The sequence below is a fragment of the Eucyclogobius newberryi genome, unplaced genomic scaffold (genome assembly GCF_026437365.1).
Source record: "Eucyclogobius newberryi isolate DKJ021-1_F unplaced genomic scaffold, fEucNew1.0.hap1 SCAF_13, whole genome shotgun sequence".
Taxonomy (NCBI): domain Eukaryota; kingdom Metazoa; phylum Chordata; class Actinopteri; order Gobiiformes; family Gobiidae; genus Eucyclogobius; species Eucyclogobius newberryi.
Window position 1 is genome coordinate 7624620 of NW_027315757.1, and position 23294 is coordinate 7647913.

Sequence of the window (23294 nt, forward strand, 5' to 3'; positions counted from 1 at the left end):
GAGCCCACGCAGGGGCCGTTCTCCTCTGCACAGGTGGGACAGTTCAGGCGTGCCGCAGGTGAGCACAAAACTCTCTTCTTCTGTGTTTTGAGACAAGACAACCCATGCTTTTTTTGGTTTTCGTTAGCTTGTCCAGTCCGACTTGCATCCATAGATGTACATACTATATACTACTATAATGTATTTGTCTCCCATAGGAAAGAAAAGATCCACCTTTATAGCAACTAAACACCAAACTTAACAGTCTTTAACAGCTTTATTGATGAGTGATATGCGGGTTTGTACGGCCCAAAAAAGGATGATTTCATAGCGGGGCGGGTGATGAAGAGTGGTTTTGTAGATTGGCACACGGACCATAGACCCCTGGAAAATATAGTTGGGAACCCCTCGTCTAAATGTTCGGCTAACTCATAGAAAAAAATATTTTGTTTAGATATATCAATTTGACAACTTAACTTGCACAAATGTAAGAAAAAGGTATTTAATATGTAAAATTGGCTGAAATTGCACATATTTAGGACAAATAAATCAGACTTTCTTTCCTTTTGTCAAGGGTTAGACTACAGAGGGTATTTTGGATATATATTTTTTTGTATTTGTGGTATCTTTGTAAACTAGATTCTGCAGAAAATGTAAGTAGAAATTCCAATTTTGAGTGTTACCATTTAGCATTTAGATCTATTGATGCTATTGAGTTGATTGAATTAAATTAAATAATAAAAAGCATATTTAAGTGCAGATTTAACAATTTAGTAGTTTCCACCTAAAAGCTTTTATGTTGAAAGAGCAAAATGACCCCCAAAAAGAGTGATATGCCGGTTCAATAGTTCCTGAGTGACAGTATTGCATAATATGTCTTGTTCAAAAGTGCATGGCTGTGCTGTGATTGGCTGCTAACGCCCCGATCCCCCTGTGGCCTCAGTAACAGCTATGTGCTTTTCCTTTGCCATGCTAGCGCTAACTCGCTCAGGTGTTCATGAAATGCAAACAAAGTCACATGGCCAAAGCCTTCTGAGAGCCTCCCACGCACTGGCCCTGAAGTGTGCAAGCAGGTTAGCTCAAGTTAGCTCAAGTATGCTAGCAGGTTAGTTTAAGTATGCTAGCAGGTTAGTTTAAGTATGCTAGCAGTTTAGTTTAAGTATGCTAGCAGGTTAGTTTAAGGATGCTAGCAGGTTAGTTTAAGTATGCTAGCAGTTTAGTTTAAGTATGCTAGCAGGTTAGTTTAAGGATGCTAGCAGATTAGTTTAAGTATGCTAGCAGGTTAGTTTAAGTATGCTAGCAGGTTAGTTTAAGTATGCTAGCAGTTTAGTTTAAGTATGCTAGCAGGTTAGTTTAAGGATGCTAGCAGATTAGTTTAAGTATGCTAGCAGGTTAGTTTAAGTATGCTAGCAGGTTAGTTTAAGTATGCTAGCAGATTAGTTTAAGTATGCTAGCAGTTTAGTTTAAGTATGCTAGCAGGTTAGTTTAAGTATGCTAGCAGGTTAGTTTAAGTATGCTAGTAGTTTAGTTTAAGTATGCTAGCAGGTTAGTTTAAGTATGCTAGCAGGTTAGTTTAAGTATGCTAGCCGTCAGGAACTTAGCTTGGTGGGATAATACCTGTGGTAAACATGTATCATAGTTTTCCTTCTATTAAGTTGCAGTTTGTGAAATACCTTTAAAATGACAAGAAGTAAAGCTGAGTTCTAAAACAGAATCCCTCTGTGATGTCATCAATGTGCGACGTGCCATTGAAAACACAGACAATTTACACTTAGCTGACACCATTTTCTGACAGTTTAAACTATCATTTAACAAAATAAAGGTGTTATATGTTATTATTGTTTGTCAGATCATTACTATTGTGTAAGTTATATGGATTTTGCCTCTTGTTTACAGTCTGGTTGCTAGGTAAATTGTGGAATTATCTCGACCTATGTCATATTTTTGCTTTTGTGCTCATGTCCAACCAGGAAGTACAATTATAAACTTTACAAAAATGGTCAAACGGGGGACAAATAGACAAAATGTTGTGTAAAATCTTAAATATAATTGTGTTCACTGTGTTGTAGTGAAATAGTCAGATCTGTTACATAGAAGTTAAAGGGGAAGTATGTACAGTACAGGTCCAGAACCAATGAAGATGTTGTTTTGCCTCAAATATGATTGAATAAATAAAAGATTTAAAGTTTATACCATATTCGCAGGCAAAGCTGTGTTGTCAAGCAGGTGACAGGTTATATACCAGTGTAACCAGTTCATGTATCATTGTATAATCACACAAAATCTTTCTTATTTTTGTTTGATATTATGTTCAACATGCCTGGTATTTGTTTTATTGTGCTGTCAGTGTCCTCCAGCCCCTTCTTCTTCGTGTGTTCCCTTTATAAATGTGATGGACGTGACTTCCTCTTCCCTTTTATTATCTCTGTGTGGGGAAGAGCTCAGTCATCCCTCGGGTCGTCCTTCATGTTTTATATGTTGTATATTGATTTAATTGTGTTATATCCCTTTTAGTTTGGGCTGGAGTTGCCTCGTGGCACGGTTGAATTTATTTTTGTGTTTTTCTGTTTAACAGAATAAATGGATAAAACCGTGTCTCGTGACCACTCGATTCATCCACAACGCAGGAATGATCCGGTCACACCAGTAAAAGTTTTCTTATTTATCAGTCAAAACAGAGGAAATGAGCAGCAGAACCATCGGCCTCCTCAGCTTCTCGCTCCAGCAGCTGCATTACCTGCGCCAACGGGTGCATTTCATTTTCGACTCTCTAGAACAACACCATCTGCTGAGCCTGCTCTCAAATCCATCTGAAATAACCTCCAGTTTTCAGGTGTGACTTCATTTTCAAATGAGTGTAATTATCAAAGGGGCCAGTGCAGTGTGCTGTTCTTGGACAGGAAATGCATCGCCGCGCCAACTTAACCAAGAGGAGATCTGCAAGTTCCACATCCTTCCACCGATCACTCAGGAGATCAACTAATGCGAATAGCTGCAAGAACACTGATGACTCTGTGAGGAGGGAAGATGGAGAGGCTGAGGAGGCTGATGGTTCTGCAGATCGAAGTATAAAGTGTAACTAAACTCAAACTAAACCCAAAAGCTTTTTTCTTTTTAGCTGTAATGACGTTTTACATAGGGGACTATAAGTTCTCTCTACACGTCCTAGTTATTTTTGACATTTTAGCGTTCAATTTTGTCACGGAGCTTATTTATGACCTTTATTTACTAACAGGGAGTATATGCATTGAGCCTGAAGTATAATGTAATATCTTTATAAATTGGCAACTCTAAATTGACTCTAAAGTGAATGAATGCAAGACACCCATCCCTGTCCAGGGTGAACCCAAAGGCCCAAAGTCACTGGGATATTCTTCAGTCACCCGTGACCCCTAACGGGAAAAGCGGTAGAAAATGAGGAACTCTGGCTCTTTTTAAATATTTGGCAGTACTATTTTTTGTGTATGTGGTTATATTGTCTTATTATGATAGCAAAAGAAAGACAAATATGATATAAAAACTACACTTTTGTGTCTTTTCACAAGTGACCTGCAGGGGGAGCTCTATTACCAGAGTCACTTGAGCACATTGAGTTATATTATAATTATTATGTAAAAGAACACTGCCCTTGTAGGCTATGGGGTAAGACCCTGTGGATCCTCTGTACTTGTAACTGCAATACTAGAAAATATTAATATAAACTCAAATGTGTCTTGTACGAAAACCACTTTCTGTGTTTTTGGTTCTTGTTGAAAAGTCTGTTTACATTTTGTCTTTATGATCACATGGATATTTCACAAAGCGCAGTATAAGCTATTGCCATGTTGACTATATAAATTGAAACAAAAAGTACCGACTGACTATTTGAAGTTTCAATAACAGAGGTTTTATGGTAATTGTTTGGCAAAGCGTTAACGCAGAGAAGGTAAAAAAAAGTTAATTTGTCCGGTTTAGCATAACTCCTGCTAACGGCTTCAGAGAGCGGCCCACTCCACTCTCAGCGCCACATTATTCAGAGCGCATTTGTCCAAGAGCTTTACATTACCAATTCAATCTCAAGTGCAGACTGACAATGGACAATTTAACGCAGGAAGAAGGTTCCGGAAAAACAATGCTCTTCAATAAGTTAAAACAGCTTGAATCTTTATCTAGAATTTTGTGGTTTTGACTGGTTCATTTTTATTCAATTTTTTAAAGGGGACATATTATGCAAAAAAACACTTGAATGAGCTTTAAACCTGGTCTCAACAGTGTTTCCGCATTATAATACTGTATTGAAACTTCCTGTTTTCACCTACCCCCCTATCTCCGCCCACACACCCGTACTTAGTTTGGATTATTTGAAATATTAAGACTCTGAGTAACGTTCTGAAATGTCATGTCACCACTTTTCAAAAATAAAAGCATGTAAATGAGTCTGCTGCTTGTGACAGTGAAATGTCACTATGAAGAGGCGGGGCTTATCTGTTATGCAGATTTGAACAGGAAGTCAATGGACCAGTTCTTATTACTAAGCCGTTTAGGTTCGCCCCATGTAAAACAATGTTCTGTCTGCATCAAGATGTCCTCTGTTTTTATTTTATTCTATAAGTGGAATAGTGCATGTTTCAGAAAAAGAATATCAACATCAGACTAGTAATCAAGACTGAATATGAACCCTTGATCTACTCCACACTTTCAGAACATGTTCTTAGAGGTCTAAACTATAGCGTTAGCAGCTTTTACACTCAACTTTTATATAATTTGTGATCTCGTCCAAAGATTGAGTCCTGATTTAACTTTGACATGGTTTAGTCCTGATAAAGGCCGAGTTCAGGTCTGATGTAAACTTGGTTCTGGCTGAGCTATGGTTTGGTTTGGTCTGGTTCAGTTTTTACACCTGTTTTTTAGTACTTTACATTGGTTGTAAATTGAGTCAATTTTAGGCCTGATGTGGACTTGGTTTGGTCCTGTTCTAGTCCTTATTTAGTCCTGATCCAGTTCAGGCTTAGTTTCGGGTTTAGACCTGGTTTAATCCCAATTTTGATGAAAAGTGCAAGTGTGAACGCAACTTTATTCTTGTTTCACATCTATTTCATCCTTGATTTAGGGTGTTTCATTTTACATTTGTATCATACTGGGACTAAACTAGTAATATAACCCAGAACTAAACCTGGCCTAGAACTACTGGACTAAACCAGGACTATAGAACAGAACAAAAAACATCTACAGCAGGACTCCAACTGGGGTCAAACCAGGACTAACCCAGGTCAAGTTAATCCTGCTGCAGTTCAGACCTTGACCTAGACCTGGCTCACTTCCTCTTTTATTTCTGGTTCAGTCCCAGTTCAGTCCCGGTTCAGTCCCGGTTCAGTCCCGGTTCAGTCCCGGTTCAGTCCCGGTTCAGTCCCGGTTCAGTCCTGGTTCAGCCGTGATAAGCCTCGTCCTTTCCTGGTTGTACACTTTCAAAAACAAAGATGACTTATCCAAAAGCACGTCTACGTAAAGTCGTGCCATCATTTCACCCCCGGTCGGCGTCCGTTACCTTTGCACGCTCGTCGGTGCGAGATGGACTTGGTCATGTCTCGGTAGTAGCCCTCCTTGCAGTAGTGGCAGTGGCGTCCGGCCGTGTTGTGGCGACAGTTGAGGCAGACTCCTCCGCTGCGCCGACCCGACAGTTTGTACAGCTCCATGTTGAAGCGGCAGCGGCGGGCGTGCAGGTTACAGTGGCACGCTGCGACAGACACAAAACACACACTCAATATGTCTCGTACGACATTACAATGACTTACTAACAGTTTATTAAGAACGATTCAGGCGTCGTACATTAATAAGGGGTCGGGGTTTTGATTACCGTATTTTCCGCAGTATAGGGCACACTTGATCATAAGGCGCGCTGTCTATTTTCAATCATTTTACATATATAAGGCGCAGTAAGCGAAACAAAACGTGGACCACACAAAATCACTTCGAGGACAGTTAGCACAACCAGAATTAATCCTCATATAAGGCACACTGGATTATAAGTCGCACTGTCGTTTTTGTAGAAAATTAAAGGCTTTTGAATGCGCCGTATAGTGCGGAAAATACGGTAAGTGTTTGCTAAGCCTCAATAAACTTGTATGAATCGTGTTTTTTATGCTTTATTAAGGCTATTAAAAGTTGCTACAGTGGGTGATTAAGAAGATAAAGTCGCACAGTGGAACATTGTCACCACGACCAAGCAAAAGCGAAAATTACAAACTTTACAAACTTAAAATGACATAAACAGCCAGATTTTTCAGGTTTTTCAGTCCTACCGTGTGACGCGCCTGTTTAGTAAAATGTAAAAATAATAGTTGTAAGGTAGGGTCAAGCATTGTGTATTGTGTGTGTAACTGTCCCATCCTAAAATGTTTTCTTTTTTGAAACAATTGTGTTTTTCTTATGCTGTACAGCTGTCACACCACTGCACACTGCATACTACTGGTGCATGTTTAAAGTCAGATTTTACAACAAAAAGTTTTTTTACTTTGACCTGTAGCTTAAACTTAAAGCCCAGAGTCTATCCTGACACATGAGTTCCTTGTGTTATTTTGTGTAACTCTTTAAACTTCTTGTACTGTATCTTGTTTTGGATTTAAATTAGAAATAAATGAGTAATTGTATAGTATTCTTCTATTCCACCTTTATTATGTACCAATTTCGTGTTTAATGCTTGTATTAAAATTACAAAGAAATTAAACACAAAGTCATTCTAAAACTATACATATATATTATACTATAAACATGATTTAGAAAGTGAAAATATTGGCATCACATCAACTACAATTAAAGTTTAGGTTTGCTTTTTTTGTGTGTAGACACTAGAACTAGATTATCTGGATTTGTATTTTATTTTTAAACTTAGGTTCTGACAAATGTTATTAATATATTATACCTGTATAACCAAAATGATCAACTAACCATACAATTTTAACTGAATAATCTCTATTCATTTTCTGTGTGTTGTGTATTGTTGAAAAATCTACAAAAAATAAATATACGTAAAGAAAATATAATTATTATTGATAAACCACACAATTTATCTTCCCTAACAGTAAATAATATAATATACATTAACGCATTTTGTTTAAAGCTCTTTAGCTGTGTATGAATGAATAGAAATGTTTTGTGATTTCTGTCATGTCTTTATGATTTTAATGCATTTTTTCCTGTCATTTGAAACACTTTGAATTTCCTCGTGTATAAATTGAGCTCTACAAATAATCTTGCCTTGCCTATGACACATTTTCATACATGTTTCAGTCATTTCGTTCTTTACAACATAGTAAACAGACTTGTAACTCAAACTTGGGCTGCCATAACCGATTGGAGTCTGTAGTTTAACCATGTCGAACTTGGTGTGACACAATCAGAGTAATGCAACAATGACCACAGCTTTGACCAGTGGCTCTGATTTCACTCCAAGTGGGGTTTAAACACGCTATTGTTTCAAAGTGCTGACGTTTGCCCTCAAGTTGCGTTGGTCGCAGTCCTCCGAGGCACAAAAACCACAACCCCTTTTCACCACTTTTCCAAATATGACAATTTTGTAATATGAGCATGTTATGTTACAATTTATATCCCCCAACCACATAATTGGTAATAGTATAAGAAGCCAAGAGCGCTCCAGAGAAAATGTACTTTTTTCTTTTTGAATCAATCACATGCCAAAATAGAGCTGAAAGATTTGGAGAAAATATCAAATTACAATTACTTATGACAAATATCGATTGCGATTGGATTTGCAGAACTGTTTTGAATCAAGATTTGGTCACGGTGCATATTTTAAACAGGGGAATTAGAAATAGTAGCTGCATTTTTACTGGTCACAACTTAACCTGGGAACAGCTTTTAGTCTTTGCTGATGTACACCAGCAATTCTCTTTTATGCCTGGTTTAGTCCTGTTTAAGCCATGTTAGGTTCTATTGTACACTAATTGCTGGTTTCCACTGTACACTTTTCTCTTTTAAAAGATTTATGGCTGTCGTAGTACAAGACATGCATTTGCACAATGTGTGATCGCGGCTGCAACAAGTTTGTCTGAGTGAAGATCAGGTTTAGGCTCAGTGTGTAAAGTCACCATGGTTACACCGACACATGTTTGTGTTTACTATAAGTCACATGTTTGTGTTTACTATCAGTCACATGTTTGTGTTTACTATCAGTCACATGTTTGTGTTTACTATCAGTCACATGTTTGTGTTTACTATCAGTCACATGTTTGTGTTTACTATCAGTCACATGTTTGTGTTTACTATCAGTCACATGTTTGTGTTTACTATCAGTCACATGTTTGTGTTTACTATAAGTCACATGTTTGTGTTTACTATCAGTCACATGTTTGTGTTTACTATCAGTCACATGTTTGTGTTTACTATCAGTCACATGTTTGTGTTTACTATCAGTCACATGTTTGTGTTTACTATCAGTCACATGTTTGTGTTTACTATCAGTCACATGTTTGTGTTTACTATCAGTCACATGTTTGTGTTTACTATAAGTCACATGTTTGTGTTTACTATCAGTCACATGTTTGTGTTTACTATCAGTCACATGTTTGTGTTTACTAAGTCACATGTTTGTGTTTACTATCAGTCACATGTTTGTGTTTACTATCAGTCACATGTTTGTGTTTACTAAGTCACATGTTTGTGTTTACTATCAGTCACATGTTTGTGTTTACTATCAGTCACATGTTTGTGTTTACTATCAGTCACATGTTTGTGTTTACTATAAGTCACATGTTTGTGTTTACTAAGTCACATGTTTGTGTTTGCTATAAGTCACATGTTTGTGTTTACTATAAGTCACATGTTTGTGTTTACTATAAGTCACATGTTTGTGTTTACTATAAGTCACATGTTTGTGTTTATTGTTGGTCTCATGTTTGTGTTTAATCTCTGTCTCATGTTTGTGTTTACTCTCTGTCTCATGTTTGTGTTTACTCTGTCTCATGTTTGTGTTTACTCTCTGTCTCATGTTTGTGTTTACTCTCTGTCTCATGTTTGTGTTTACTCTCTGTCTCATGTTTGTGTTTACTCCGTCTCATGTTTGTGTTTACTCTCTGTCTCATGTTTGTGTTTACTCTGTCTCATGTTTGTGTTTACTCTCTGTCTCATGTTTGTGTTTACTCTCTGTCTCATGTTTGTGTTTACTCTCTGTCTCATGTTTGTGTTTACTCTCTGTCTCATGTTTGTGTTTACTCTGTCTCATGTTTGTGTTTACTCTGTCTCATGTTTGTGTTTAGTCTCTGTCTCATGTTTGTGTTTACTCTCTGTCTCATGTTTGTGTTTACTCTGTCTCATGTTTGTGTTTACTCTGTCTCATGTTTGTGTTTACTCTGTCTCATGTTTGTGTTTACTCTGTCTCATGTTTGTGTTTACTCTGTCTCATGTTTGTGTTTACTCTCTGTCTCATGTTTGTGTTTAAGATAAGATAAGATAAGATATTCCTTTATTGTCCCACATGGGGAAATTTCATTGGTGCAACGCAGGTAGATACAGAGGTAGATACAGAAGAACAGATCACTTATAGGAAGTCTACTCCGTCTCATGTTTGTGTTTACTCTCTGTCTCATGTTTGTGTTTGTGTTTACTCTGTCTCATGTTTGTGTTTACTCTGTCTCATGTTTTTGTTTACTCTGTCTCATGTTTGTGTTTACTCTGTCTCATGTTTTTGTTTACTCTGTATCATGTTTGTGTTTACTCTGTCTCATGTTTGTGTTTACTCTGTCTCATGTTTGTGTTTACTCTGTCTCATGTTTGTGTTTACTCTGTCTCATGTTTGTGTTTACTCTGTCTCATGTTTGTGTTTACTCTCTGTCTCATGTTTGTGTTTACTCTCTGTCTCATGTTTGTGTTTACTCTGTCTCATGTTTGTGTTTACTCTGCCTCATGTTTGTGTTTACTCTTCCTCATGTTTGTGTTTACTCTGTCTCATGTTTGTGTTTACTCTGTCTCATGTTTGTGTTTACTCTGGACCTGGTTGGGTCATGGTTCAGTTCCGCTTTACATTTGGAATAATACCACATTTTAAATAACAATATGACATAAGTATCTTCCATGTAAACAGCGGTGGGCAATTATATTTCTCCCAGGGCCATATTTGAATCCAGGCCAGTAGCGGAGGCCGGCCCACAATCATTTGGGTGAAAAAAAAAAAAAAATCCCAAAAATTAAATATCAAATAAAATATCACTTTTCTGTCAAATATAGGCTATTGAATCTATTATTTAATTCATATCACGTCATATTTATTAAGGATACAAGTGCAGACAGAGGCCCGAGGACAAAAACAATATTACTCGGCATGTTTGGCGGGCCGGATTATAAAAACAAACGGCCCACTTGTGGCCCGCGAGCCACAGTTTGCCCACCCCTGGCTTAGCACATCTTACACATCTTACCACCCCATGTGGTCAGGCTTTATATGACGCCCATCAAACTGTGATTTCAGTGTGATTTCAATGTGATTTCTCCGGTTGACTTTCCCATATGAATAAAAGTGTGTATTATAACATATGGAGCCCCGGCTTGTCCCAGCACCTGCTAGTGTGTTTAACCTTTGACCTCTCATGATGTCAGCAGGAAAGCGCTCTTCCGTTCCCCTGCACTTGCAGCTAATGGCTCTGTTTGTGATTTATTGGCTCGGCTGTTCTCTCTTGTTAATATTGACCCTCAGCGTGTACTCTGACCAAAAACACAGGGAAAGCCAAGGAAAAGTTATATCTGCAGATATCTTGACTAATACTAATTTATTAACATGTGTTTGTTAAATTTGGTGGGATTTTTTTCTTTTTTTTGCTTGAAATAAATCTGTCAGTCAATCACACGCCATTACTGTTACTAAAATATAAAAATATCAAGTTTCTCGAATAGAACTATTGGTTTTGATTTAGAAAATGTGCTTTATAATGTAACTCAGAGTGTACCTTTTTCATTACAGGACTCAAATGGAAGTATAGAATTACACTGGCCACATTAGTCCTTCAAACCTTAAAGGCGCTGTACCTGATGTTTAAACTGTTTGCAGCAGCCTCTCTGTTCTGAACCTTCTCATTTTTCATCACAATGAGATTTTTAATGCTTTTTTCTACTTTCAGAGGCCAGAGTGAGTTTTGCCGTCACAATAAAGTTAATACAAATTAGATTAGAATACTGACAGACCCTGTTTCTGGGAGAATACTACGCTCACAGCTGTATCATTTCTACACAAAAAGTTACTTTTACACTATTTGTACAGGAGAAAAATAAATATTGTTCAATTATATGAAAATAAAACGGTTAATACCTGTTCTATGGTTGGTTTTAAGGAAATTACCAAGATATTCATTTCATGGTATGATATTTATTGCAATGTTTTGAGCAAATACAGCAAAGGATCATGGTCTATGTTGTTCTGTTTTTTTTAGCTGTTGCTGCAAAAAAAAAAACTATGCATTTAAGCAAACTAATTAGATCATGTGACAGCCCACAATATTATTTTTTGGTTGCTGTAACATCTGGCACATAATCATGATAATAAGCACTCTTTGTCAAACTGAAAGCCAGGTGTAAAAGCAAAACTGTGTTTCCATAAATATGTATAATTAAACTGTATAATATTTTCAACATAAAACGGGTCCAAAAATATGAAAAGAGCCACACTAAAGCACAATATTGTTGCATTCAAAGCCCTGCACCTCTTTCGTAGTCCACCTTAAACCACAAACCTCCCGCTCACACACATTTCACTAATCGCTGCATCTTCGTGTTATTACAGCGCGATAAGACTGCCACATGTTCACCGCTGTTAGCATTAGCAGTGGTCCAAAGCCTGTACAACAAAGGCCCATGCACACCTGCTCAGCCCGCTCAGCCCGCTCAGCCCTCGGGTACGCGGCAGGGGTGCCCGGGGGGTCCTGCACTCTTTGTATAGGCCCCCATTCACACACATAAACAGAGGTGTTGCACAGCTGTCTGGAGCTTATCTACCTCCCCAACCCAAACCGCCAGCACAAATCAGACCACCATTTCCCTCTGTGTGTCTTCGCACAGATGTTATCTCCACTGAAGGGAGCGTGAGGGAAAATGTAACTATAGGGGCTGGTCATGAATAGGAAGTTAATGGAATGTGCTATCTGCAATATAGTTTACCAGTATCACTTGTGATAGTAGATATTACGTTTCAAAAATGACATGTTTGGTTTGGACCTGAGGGGACACGACGGACTAAATAGATTTGTCTCTTTTTTGAAAATTGTAATCGTAATCATTAGGCCCGAGCGCCACAAGCTGGCGAGAGGCCTATTAATCTCGTAAGGCCGTGCGAAGCACGGCTGCGAAGCGCTCGCCCACTTCCAAACACTCACTAACGCACTCCTTCACTCATGCACGCCCCGTGCATACTAATTAGTAGTAGGAAAATGGAACATTACCGTTGTAAACGGGCGAAGCCCGTGCAAAAGTGCGCACTAAATGAGCACTTTACATTGAGATGACGACCGCGAAGCGGTCGTCATCCCCATATAAAGCACTCATTTGCGCTAAGTAGCTCACGAATACGTTCCCCATCTCTTGCATGTTCCGTGCATATAAGCATGTAATGCAAAAATTGAACATTATTACTGTATAGAGGGCCAAAAACACAAAGTGGGCGGAGCCCACTCAAAATTAACGAAAGTACCCGTCAGTGACCAGGGACCCACACCATGAGGTAGGAAAGCGCGAGCGCTTTCCGAAAATGTATACTTTATGATATTTGAAAAATGGGAAACATTGTTTTCGCATCGGAATATTATTCTTTCTTCTTTCTTCTTTCTTCTTCTCGGGACCAACCCCCCTATTTTTCACCCAGTGAACATTGACGAAAAGTCACAAAAATGTTCACACCTCTAAAAATCGTGCCTCTCTACATTCTGGCTATTTCCCTTTTCTAAAACAAAAACAATTGGCGCGTCAGCGCCCCCAAATGTACCAAAAATGCATTGAGAGATGGGAAATGACCCAAAAAAAATCTGATCGTAGAATCATGAAATTTGGCGCCGAGGTAGATGGTGACAAGAGAAGTAAAAAATATTAATAAGGCAACGCCGTCCGCCCAACCAAATGTCGGCCATATTGCTTCAAAAATGGCTAAACATGACTTCGGAGTTTTTCCAAACGTCGTACTTTTACGAACTCCTCCCAGGGCGTTGGCCCTAAAAAGCTGAAATTTGGTGAAAATGCTACTGAGGAGTGGGACATCAAAAGTTATCCAAATTACATTGATACCTCTCACGGTCTCTGTGCGGCGAAGCCGCAAACTGTAGCTAGAATTTCAGAAATCTCCCATATTTAAAATTTCTGCCGTTTGCGCAGATAAAGTCCGAATTGCGTCAAATTAGAATCAGTTGTTAAACTCTTTGCCCTAAACCTACTTGAAGTGAAATAAATTCATTTGGCGCCACAGCGCCCCCTACAGATTTTATATGGAGGTTAAATGTTTAGTTTTGCGAAATTATATGAAATTTGACACACAACTCAATTTTGGCATCCCCATCAAAAAAGTCAATGAGACCCATGTCATAATTGTTATGGCGTTGCCGTAACGATGACCAAAACCTTTCATGTTATTCCAATGGGGAAATCGCCAGAACATGTTTACACTTTAGACTTTCACAAACTCCTCCCAGGGCGTTAGACATATTAACCTGAAATTTGGTGAGACTCATCTTCAGGACCATCAAAAGTTATCCACATTTTTATTCAAAGAGTCACGGTGTCTGTGCGGCAAAGCCGCACATTTTGCCAAGAATTCAAAATAAAATAGCTTTTTGATGGTAAAACAAAGGGGAGAAGATGTGACAGCGTCACAGATTCAGCAGTAGGCGTAATAAAAGGACAATTGGGGCGCGTTAGCGCCCCCTCCTCTTGCCGTATGGCGGCGGTGTGGCGGCGGCGTGGCGAGGGCCGATCATTGCCGCTTGCGGCTATATTTTTCCTTATTTTTATTCTCAGTCTTGTCTGTAACAGTTCTGAGTTATCGCTCTGGCACTTTCTATGTGTCTCCATGTTCTTGTAACACACTTGGGCATATCTCATTCACACTCAGCACACTGCGGTGACAAATACTCTGCTGATTTAATCGTACACACCACAGGTCACGTGTCACAAAACAAATATGTGTAGATATAAATGTGTAGATATTTCACTGTTTTGATATGTGAAAAGATTTAAAGATATCTTTTAAAGGCGTCTATACGGGTGAAAAAATGACCACAGCGCTTCCTCTGTGTAGATCTGAGATCTAGAAAAAAAATGTTTGAGCAGATATTTGTACTTTCTACTACCAGAAAAACAATTTTAACTCAAAAGTAATTGTTTTTCTGGTTTTAGACCTGCTGAAATGGTTGAGAGGTTTATTTTTAATCAGGTTTACATCTTGCCTACATTCTTAAAGTTCCAAATGAGCAAAGCTTCTGATGACTAATAATCAGGACAATTCAGACAATCAAGATTACAATTAAATTACTTTTTACTCTTAAAGGACAATTTTAAAGCTGTAAAAATGTGATACTTTTACTTGAGTCATTTGTTGCTCCTGTGTCTGTACTTTTACTTTAGTTCTGTAGTTCTTCTCCACCACTGGGATCCATGTTAAGGTTGTCCAGAGCCAGGTCTGCTACGTGAGCACATGAGTCACCCAAACATGTATATTCATAAACATATTTGTGGATAAATAACATCTGAATTGTACCTGAAGACGTTTCGTGAGATAAAGTAAACACAAAGCTTTTACTGCCTTTATTTCACTTCTTTGCACGTCTACATCGTGTTTAAACATCCCTTTAACTTCTGAGCAATTAAAAACATCTGCAATTGAATAACTGCACTATCAATATATATTAAACTCCTTATATAAAAGTGGATAGTTACAGTCAAAGTGAACGTCTCCATAGCAGAAGGCATGTGGCAGACCCCGTCAGAAAAGTAAATCAAGGTTAATTCATGCACCATTTTTGTGTGTATGTTACTGTCACTGCATTTATACTTTCAACCATTTCAAGTACCAAGTCTGTGTTCTGTTAAAAAAAAACACAAGAAGGGACAAAACGGAAGAAATACTCAAAAAGAAAAACAAACATGGAGGCGCCAACAGCGTTTTTTATATTACCGACATTTGTTGAAAAAGAGCCAAGAATACAAAATGAGAGGAGCATTCATTTGTTTTGCAGCTTGTACTACTACTACTACTACTACTACTACTACTACTACTACTACTACTACTTTAGTTTCCACTGTTGTGCTGTGTTCACTACTGTCCCCAGTGGTCAGCACATGTACAGCTCCATTGCTTCGCATCCATAAACTGTTAGAAGACGGACCAAATGACGGACAGAACAACACAGAGGACAAACAGAGGACGAACAGAGGACAAACAGAGGACAAACAGAGGACAAACAGAGGACAAAAAGGGGATAAACAGAGGACAAACAGAGGGCAAAAAGGGGACAGACAGAGGACAAACAGAGGACAAACAGAGGCCTTAATGCATATCTGAACACACTTGAAACGTAGAGCGTAAACGAGCCTTTAGCCTGCGCGACCGTGCAATTCAGACGACAACATTGTAGGCAAAAGTCTCTTGTAATATGAGAAAGCAATATCACCTTAATTTGCAACGGAATAAAACTGCATTCTTCGAACAACTATTATTATTTTCCCATTCAAATATTGCCTCAAAAGTAAATTGCAGTAAGCATTTTTCTATCCCAAGTCACAATTGAACTTCGACAAGCAATTCGCCGGCAAAAGCCCGATCTTTCCGCCATGAATAACGCTCTTGAACGTTCACGCTCAAATCTGCATATAGCTTTCCTCATCTTAGCGCGCACTTTCCTGCAATTTCGCTCGCCCCAACAACCCTTCTTCTCCGCGGTAACATAAATAAGCATACGATTTGAAGACTACTTTGGCCAACACGCCAACTCTAGTGCTTTTTTTCGCCGTATGGATGGTCTCTGCTTTGATACTTTCATTTATTTTCAAGAGCCCTCTCGCTGCTCAGCTTTTCCAATCTATTTCCGTTGAAGTATTCTCCCGGGCCTGTAGCGGCGAGCCCGGCGCAATCTAAATGACACATCCTACTGGGTTCAAATGCACTTCACCTACCATGCAGCGCCCGTACATGATCAAGAGCGACGGAACGCTATTGGCTACGGTCGAAAGTGTAGCGCGCCTGTCAACGACTTTAAGAAGCGTATGTGATTGCCGTGTTATGGAATGTATAGAAGCCCTTTAGATATCGGCCGCAGAGGGATTTGTGGGAGATTGTGGTTTGTTTAGGGGTACTTTGAAACTTGTCTGGAGTAATCTGGGCGAGTGCAACACAACGCCGCTCTGTCATCACAGGATAGAGACGTTTCCATGAGTTGGTTTAGTGGGGAAGTGTTTGGTGTTTTTTCGCACAAGCGTCAAGAATGTTTGAGGCGCGATGTTCAAAGAGAGAAGATGCTAAGACGTGTTGTAATGCAGAGACTTTTAAGGAAGACGGAATTGTTGACGACGTTTCGAGGGATTCGTATGAAAAATGTAAGTGCGTTGAACATATGGCTGGATTGAGCGCGGCGTGTTTAAAGTGCACTGCGTAACCTTTCTGTGTACAGTCCAGTCCTGAACTATCTTTTTTAACCTGCCTCAAATAACTTGCCTCGTCTCCATGGTGATGTTATAACGTTGCCTGGATTGTTCCGCAGAATGATTTTTTTTTTTTAAATCTATCCAATTTTTATCCCATTACAGCAGGCAGTGGCACGTTTGTCCACAGATCTGACCTGTAACTTGGCCTGGTGTCATGGCTGGTTTGTTTCCATGGAGAAGACTAATTAGGCAAGGGCTGTGTACTGTTAGATTTATTTCTATAGTGGTACTTTAACGATACCTGCTTTTAGATCCCAAAAGCAGAACAAATCTTTATTCAACGTGTGTATTTTTAAATGTAAATTAATAGCCAATATTTTGCATTTTTCAAGCTTTTAATCACAGTAAATCTCATGTATGACGTCTGCTCTGTTATGAATTGCTGCACGAGGAATGTTTCAGTACCAATCCTCAAGAGGAATTAGAAATATTATGCAAGAAATGACTATACATGTTATCATATTAGATTGGACAAGCATCAAACGGAAAAACTGACATTTGGACTTAATTAGAGCATGAATTTAAAATTCCACCTATAGGTCGGACGACTCGTTGAACTAAAATGCATTTAAGATTTAGATATCTAACGTTTTGCTAAAAATCATAAAAAAATTGTCAAATTTTTTAGGTTTATAATGTCACGTTATAACGTTTGTAATTGATGACATCACAGTAGGAAATTACCCAGCAAACACTGGGCAAAAACTCATCTAATGTGACAATTTTTTTATTTGATAAATGCAAATATACGAGATTAAGTTTATTTGGTTAAATAATGTTTAGAGAGTCGAAAAAAAGTAGTTTCTTTTGTGTAAATTCTGCACAAACGTTGACTGGAACGAGTGTCCCTCGTGTGATGTCACTTCCTGTCAACAGATTTGTCATCATTTTCTCCACAAACACCAACTCGATTGGTTCAGAACTATAATTTACATGTGCAACAGGTACAAATACACAAAAAAGTCAAAATTACAAAATCGTAAAATTCGTAAAAGCCGCTCACCGTACTGTAGGTGCTGTGTGCGCTACTAAGTTCTGAACGCTGCACACGAGCACACGCGTCCACGTTGATTAGCCATTACTGCCATATAATCAGACCTAACGTGACATTAGAAAGGCCCGTGGTCACTCGCTGCTTGCCAAGGAGTGAGCTAACCCGAAAGCGATACCCGAGTTTCTCCTGCCACGCTTGCAGAATGAAAATAATCGACTTTGAATGCAAAACGGTAACAGCGGCGCGCTCTTGAAAGTGTCCTGTATGCGTAACTCGTGAACAGAAGTTATACAATGCTTCTTGCATAAGGTCGGTCTGGTACGTGGGCGAGCTGCGAGCGCTCCTACACCTTTGCCATATTGTGAAAAGTAAAGATTCAGAGTGGAGCTTTTGATGCACGCAGTAAAGTCCTCCTTTTTGAAGTAGTTTTGGCCTGGACGGACACATGAAGGAGCCGTGCACTGGCCGAAGAACAGACGCACTGACAGTTATGACTGAGATCACAGGCGGAGTCAAATGGAGCTTAACGGGGCCCACCAAATACTCCAAATACTCCAAATACACCAAATACTCCAAATACAGTGATCCCTCGCTATATCGCGGTTCACTTTTCGCGGTCTCGCTGCTTCGCGGATTTTCATCATGCATTGTGTTCTGCATTCTGATTGGCTGAACAGTCTCTCCGCGTCTTCTCTACCTGTGTGTCAATAACGTTATGGATTAATATGTACACGAACGTAAAACCGCTTGCCAAATTGAAGTTTGCGAGGCCGGTGAGAGCGGCGCGCGTGAGCTTCAATGTTTTATGGAGTATTTCATTGTATAATAACTGTAAAAAAATAAAGGTTTCTACTTCACGGATTTCGCCTATCGCGGGTTCGTTTTGGAACGTAACCCCCGCGATAAACGAGGATTCACTGTACACCAAATCCACCAAATACTCCAAATACACCAAATACTCCAAATACACCAAATACTCCAAATGCACCAAATACTCCAAATACACCAAATACTCCAAATACACCAAATCCAAACTCCAGTCTTTCTCCAGTCTTTCTTTAGTCTTTCTTTAGTCTTTCTCCAGTCTTTCTCTAGCCTTTCTCCAGTCTTTCTCTAGTCTTTCTCCAGTCTTTCTTTAGTCTTTCTTTAGTCTTTCTCCAGTCTTTCTCTAGCCTTTCTCCAGTCTTTCTCTAGTCTTTCTCTAGTCTTTCTCCAGTCATTCTCCAGTCTTTCTCCAGTCTTTCTTTAGTCTTTCTCCAGTCTTTCTCCAGTCTTTCTCCAGTCTTTCTCTAGTCTTTCTCTAGTATTTCTCTAGTCTTTCTCTAGTCTTTCTCCAGTCTTTCTTTAGTCTTTCTCCAGTCTTTCTCCAGTCATTCTCCAGTCTTTCTCTAGCCTTTCTCCAGTCTTTCTCTAGTCTTTCTCTAGTCTTTCTCCAGTCTTTCTCTAGTCTTTCTCTAGTCTTTCTCTAGTCTTTCTCCAGTCTTTCTTTAGTCTTTCTCCAGTCTTTCTCCAGTCTTTCTCTAGTCTTTCTCTAGTCTTTCACTAGTCTTTCTTTAGTCTTTCTCCAGTCTTTCTCTAGTCTTTCTCTAGTCTTTCTCCAGTCTTTCTCTAGTCTTTCTCCAGTCCTTCTCCAGTCTTTCTCTAGTTTTTCACTAGCCTTTCACTAGTCTTTCTTTAGTCTTTCTCCAGTCTTTCTCTAGTCTTTCTCTAGTCTTTCTCTAGTCTTTCTCTAGTCTTTCTCTAGTCTTTCTCTAGTCTTTCTCTAGTCTTTCTCCAGTCCTTCTCCAGTCTTTCTCTAGTTTTTCACTAGCCTTTCACTAGTCTTTCTTTAGTCTTTCTCCAGTCTTTCTCTAGTCTTTCTCTAGTCTTTCTCCAGTCATTCTCCAGTCTTTCTCCAGTCTTTCTCTAGCCTTTCTCCAGTCTTTCTTCAGTCTTTCTCTTGTCTTTCTCTAGTCTTTCTCCAGTCTTTCTTCAGTCTTTCTCTAGTCTTTCTCTAGTCTTTCTCCAGTCCTTCTCCAGTCTTTCTCTAGTTTTTCACTAGCCTTTCACTAGTCTTTCTTTAGTCTTTCTCCAGTCTTTCTCTAGTCTTTCTCCAGTCATTCTCCAGTCTTTCTCCAGTCTTTCTCTAGCCTTTCTCCAGTCTTTCTTCAGTCTTTCTCTTGTCTTTTTCTAGTCTTTCTCCAGTCTTTCTCCAGTCTTTCTCTAGCCTTTCTCCAGTCATTCTCCACTCTTTCTCTAGTCTTTCTCCAGTCCTTCTCCAGTCTTTCTCTAGTTTTTCTCTAGTCTTTCTCTAGTCTTTCTCCAGTCTTTCTCTAGTCTTTCTCTAGTCTTTCTCCAGTCATTCTCCAGTCTTTCTCTAGTCTTTCTCCAGTCATTCTCCAGTCTTTCTCTAGTCTTTCTCTAGTCTTTCTCTAGTTTTTCTCTAGTCTTTCTCTAGTCTTTCTCTAGTCTTTCTTTAGTCTTTCTCCAGTCTTTCTCTAGTCTTTCTCCAGTCCTTCTCCAGTCTTTCTCTGGTTTTTCTCTAGTCTTTCTCTAGTCTTTCTCGAGTCTTTCTTTAGTCTTTCTCCGGTCTTTCTCTAGTCTTTCTCTAGTCTTTCTCCAGTCATTCTCTAGTCTTTCTCCAGTCATTCTCCAGTCTTTCTCTAGTCTTTCTCTAGTCTTTCTCCAGTCTTTCTCTAGTTTTTCTCTAGTCTTTCTCTAGTCTTTCTCTAGTCTTTCTTTAGTCTTTCTCCAGTCTTTCTTTAGTCTTTCTCTAGTCCTTCTCCAGTCTTTCTCTAGTCTTTCTCTAGCCTTTCTCCAGTCTTTCTCTAGCCTTTCTCCAGTCATTCTCTAGTCTTTCTCCAGCCTTTCTCCAGAATTTCTCCAGTCTTTCTCTAGTCTTTCTCCAGTCTTTCTCCAGTCTTTTTCTAGTCTTTCTTCAGTCTTTCTCTAGCCTTTCTCCAGTCTTTCTCTAGTCTTTCTCCAGTCTTTCTCCAGTCTTTTTCTAGTCTTTCTTCAGTCTTTCTCTAGCCTTTCTCCAGTCTTTCTCCAGCCTTTCCCAGAATTTCTCCAGTCTTTCTCTAGTCTTTCTCCAGTCTTTCTCCAGTCTTTTTCTAGTCTTTCTTCAGTCTTTCTCTAGCCTTTCTCCAGTCTTTCTCTAGCCTTTCTCCAGTTTTTCTCCAGTCTTTCTCCAGCCTTTCTCTAGCCTTTCCCCAGTCTTTCGCCAGTCTTTCTCCAGTCTTTCTCCAGCCTTTCTCTAGCCTTTCTCCAGTCTTTCGCCTGTCTTTCTCCAGTCTTTCTCTAGTCTTTCTCCAGTCTTTCTCCAGTCTTTTTCTAGTCTTTCTTCAGTCTTTCTCTAGCCTTTCTCCAGTCTTTCTCCAGTCTTTCTCCAACCTTTCTCTAGCCTTTCCCCAGTCTTTCGCCAGTCTTCACGCACAGTTAGGGCAGCTCTCTCTGCTGCTGACAACAGACGCGCAGGCATCTCACCTCTCACCTCCAGGACCTGACAACGCTCACCGCACTGGCCCCACACTTCACCCCCGGGTCCCCCCTGCAGATAAGAGGTGAGAGGGGCTAAGCATGGGCCTAATGAGTCCACAAGTCCCGGCTGTGGATAGGTTATCTGTCCCATCAGGGAGTCTCTTGCGTCTGTGGACCAAAATTGACCGCCGTGAAGGAGTGCTGCGCGACATTCCGTACACCTTGTGATTTTATATATGCTTGACACCTTTTTTTTATGTAGAATTGAAGGTGGTGTAAAATTAAAAAGCGATGTTTTTTTCAGGTGTTTAGTATTGAATTATAACATAAATAGATCATAATTTGACATGTTGTTAATTGTAAACCTTAGTACTGATATTAAACGGCTTAGCAATAGAATCAGGTCCATTGACTTCCTGTTCAAAACTGATAAGCCCCGCCTCTTCATTGTGTTGTTTCACAGTAACAAGCAGAAGATTTCCATTCAAACTTTTTTTTATCTTTGAAAAGTTGATATGTAACAGTTTAGAACTCTACATGTGTCACTCAGAGTCTTAATTTTTCAAAGAATCACAACCATGTACAGCAGGCATGTCCAAACTAGGGCGCAGGGGCCAAATGCGGCCCTCAAACCAATTTTTGTGAAAATTCAGGCATTTTGATGTTATACCAACCTAATATTAATATTCTAGTTCAAATTAAAGGTGTGGAGGCTCATCGCAATTATGCAAATGCAAAATTTCGAATGATTCACTCAACTCATTCATTCAACAAATTCGACATTGTTAAGTTGTTTGTGGCCCTCTGCCCCGTTTAAGTTTCAAAATGCGGCCCTTGGTGAAAAAAGTTTGGACACCCCTGCTGTACAGGGATGTGGGCGGGGATAGGAAGTAGGTGAAAACAGGAATTAATTCAAACATGCAGGAATCAATCAAAATACAACTTGTGAGTAAACTAATGATGAGAAAACACTGTTGCAACAAGGTTTAAAAAATATATCGCAGATTTTCCATCATTTGTCCCTTTAACTTTTCGGGTGAGTAAAAGTGAACTATGTAACTGTAGGGGGGATAGTAATGCTTGTCTCCATGGAGATGTTATGGAGCTGACCGCACATCACTTTGCATCTGCCAATCTGTACATTTCCCATTCATTTATTCCATAGACTTTCCAAAAATAATAATATTAAAAGTTTAAAAGTAACGAGTGTATGTATTTGGGCCTCAAAACACTGCCACGGACACAATAAATGGATACCTTTGGAGAATACTTCGGGCCGCAAGGAAAAAGGCCATAACATAGAAATGGATCGAATAATAACTGACATTTGTAAAGTAGGCCATACGATCAATGGACGTCTTGTGTCACCTTTGTCATATTTGTTCTTTCTCTGTGTCATGCCCTGTATTTTGTGAGCACAAGACCTAGCATTTTATTTATTTTATTTCCAATCTGTTTCTGAAAGTTTCGAAACCGCTAAACATTTTACAGAATGTGTACATGTTTTTCTGACTTAAAAAAAAAAAAACTCAGACATTAGTTTCCACATAGCTGGTCAACCTATGTCGTGTCTTTATATTTAACTTACATCCAGAAAAGGACCAGTAGGAACGTTGTATTAATGCTGCGTTCCAGTTGTCCTCAGAGATCGGATTTTTCAAGTTCCGACATTTAAATTCACTCTGGAAAACTCTCGCATCTCAAAATTACTACTTAGAAACTCGGGCAACGTTTCAGAACCCCGAGTTTATCCGAGTTAGCCAATCCAACGTGTCTGCGCTCTGTGTTTGGATTAAGTTGTACATACGACGGTTAAAATATTGATAGTACTCTGGTTCTTTTCTCTTTCGTTGCTGTCGAGTGAAAACAAACGACTAGCACAGTTTAGCGTTAGCGCCGTTAGCTTGTGTGTTTGGTCATGTTTCCCTAACACTAAAGGTCTAATGAGGACATTCTGCACCTCTTTCCCCTGTAGCGTTAGTAGCGCAGCCATAATAAAGTCCATTCACTTTCTTCTAATCCATGTGTTTGTAGTCTACTTTCGTACACCGCGCTGATGTCATGGCTGCGTTTTGATTTCTTTACGGGCGCCGCGCTCCCTCTGATCTGTCGTGGAGATCAATTAGCGGAGCGATCGGTCCCTCCCAGCTCTTTGTGCGCCGGGCAGGTCGTAAAAATGCGCCCGTTGCCAGGAGAGCGG

General features: G+C 39.4%; 1 protein-coding gene across 1 annotated transcript in view; it reads right to left on the reverse strand.

The window, feature by feature from the left end:
• LOC140357899 (netrin-1-like) overlaps positions 1–23294 on the reverse strand; it is a 67040-nt gene that overhangs the window by 20269 nt on the left and 23477 nt on the right. The window contains exon 3 of the mRNA XM_072442454.1: positions 5504–5692. Coding sequence (XP_072298555.1) covers positions 5504–5692 — 189 coding nt within the window. The remainder of the gene's footprint in view (positions 1–5503; positions 5693–23294) is intronic.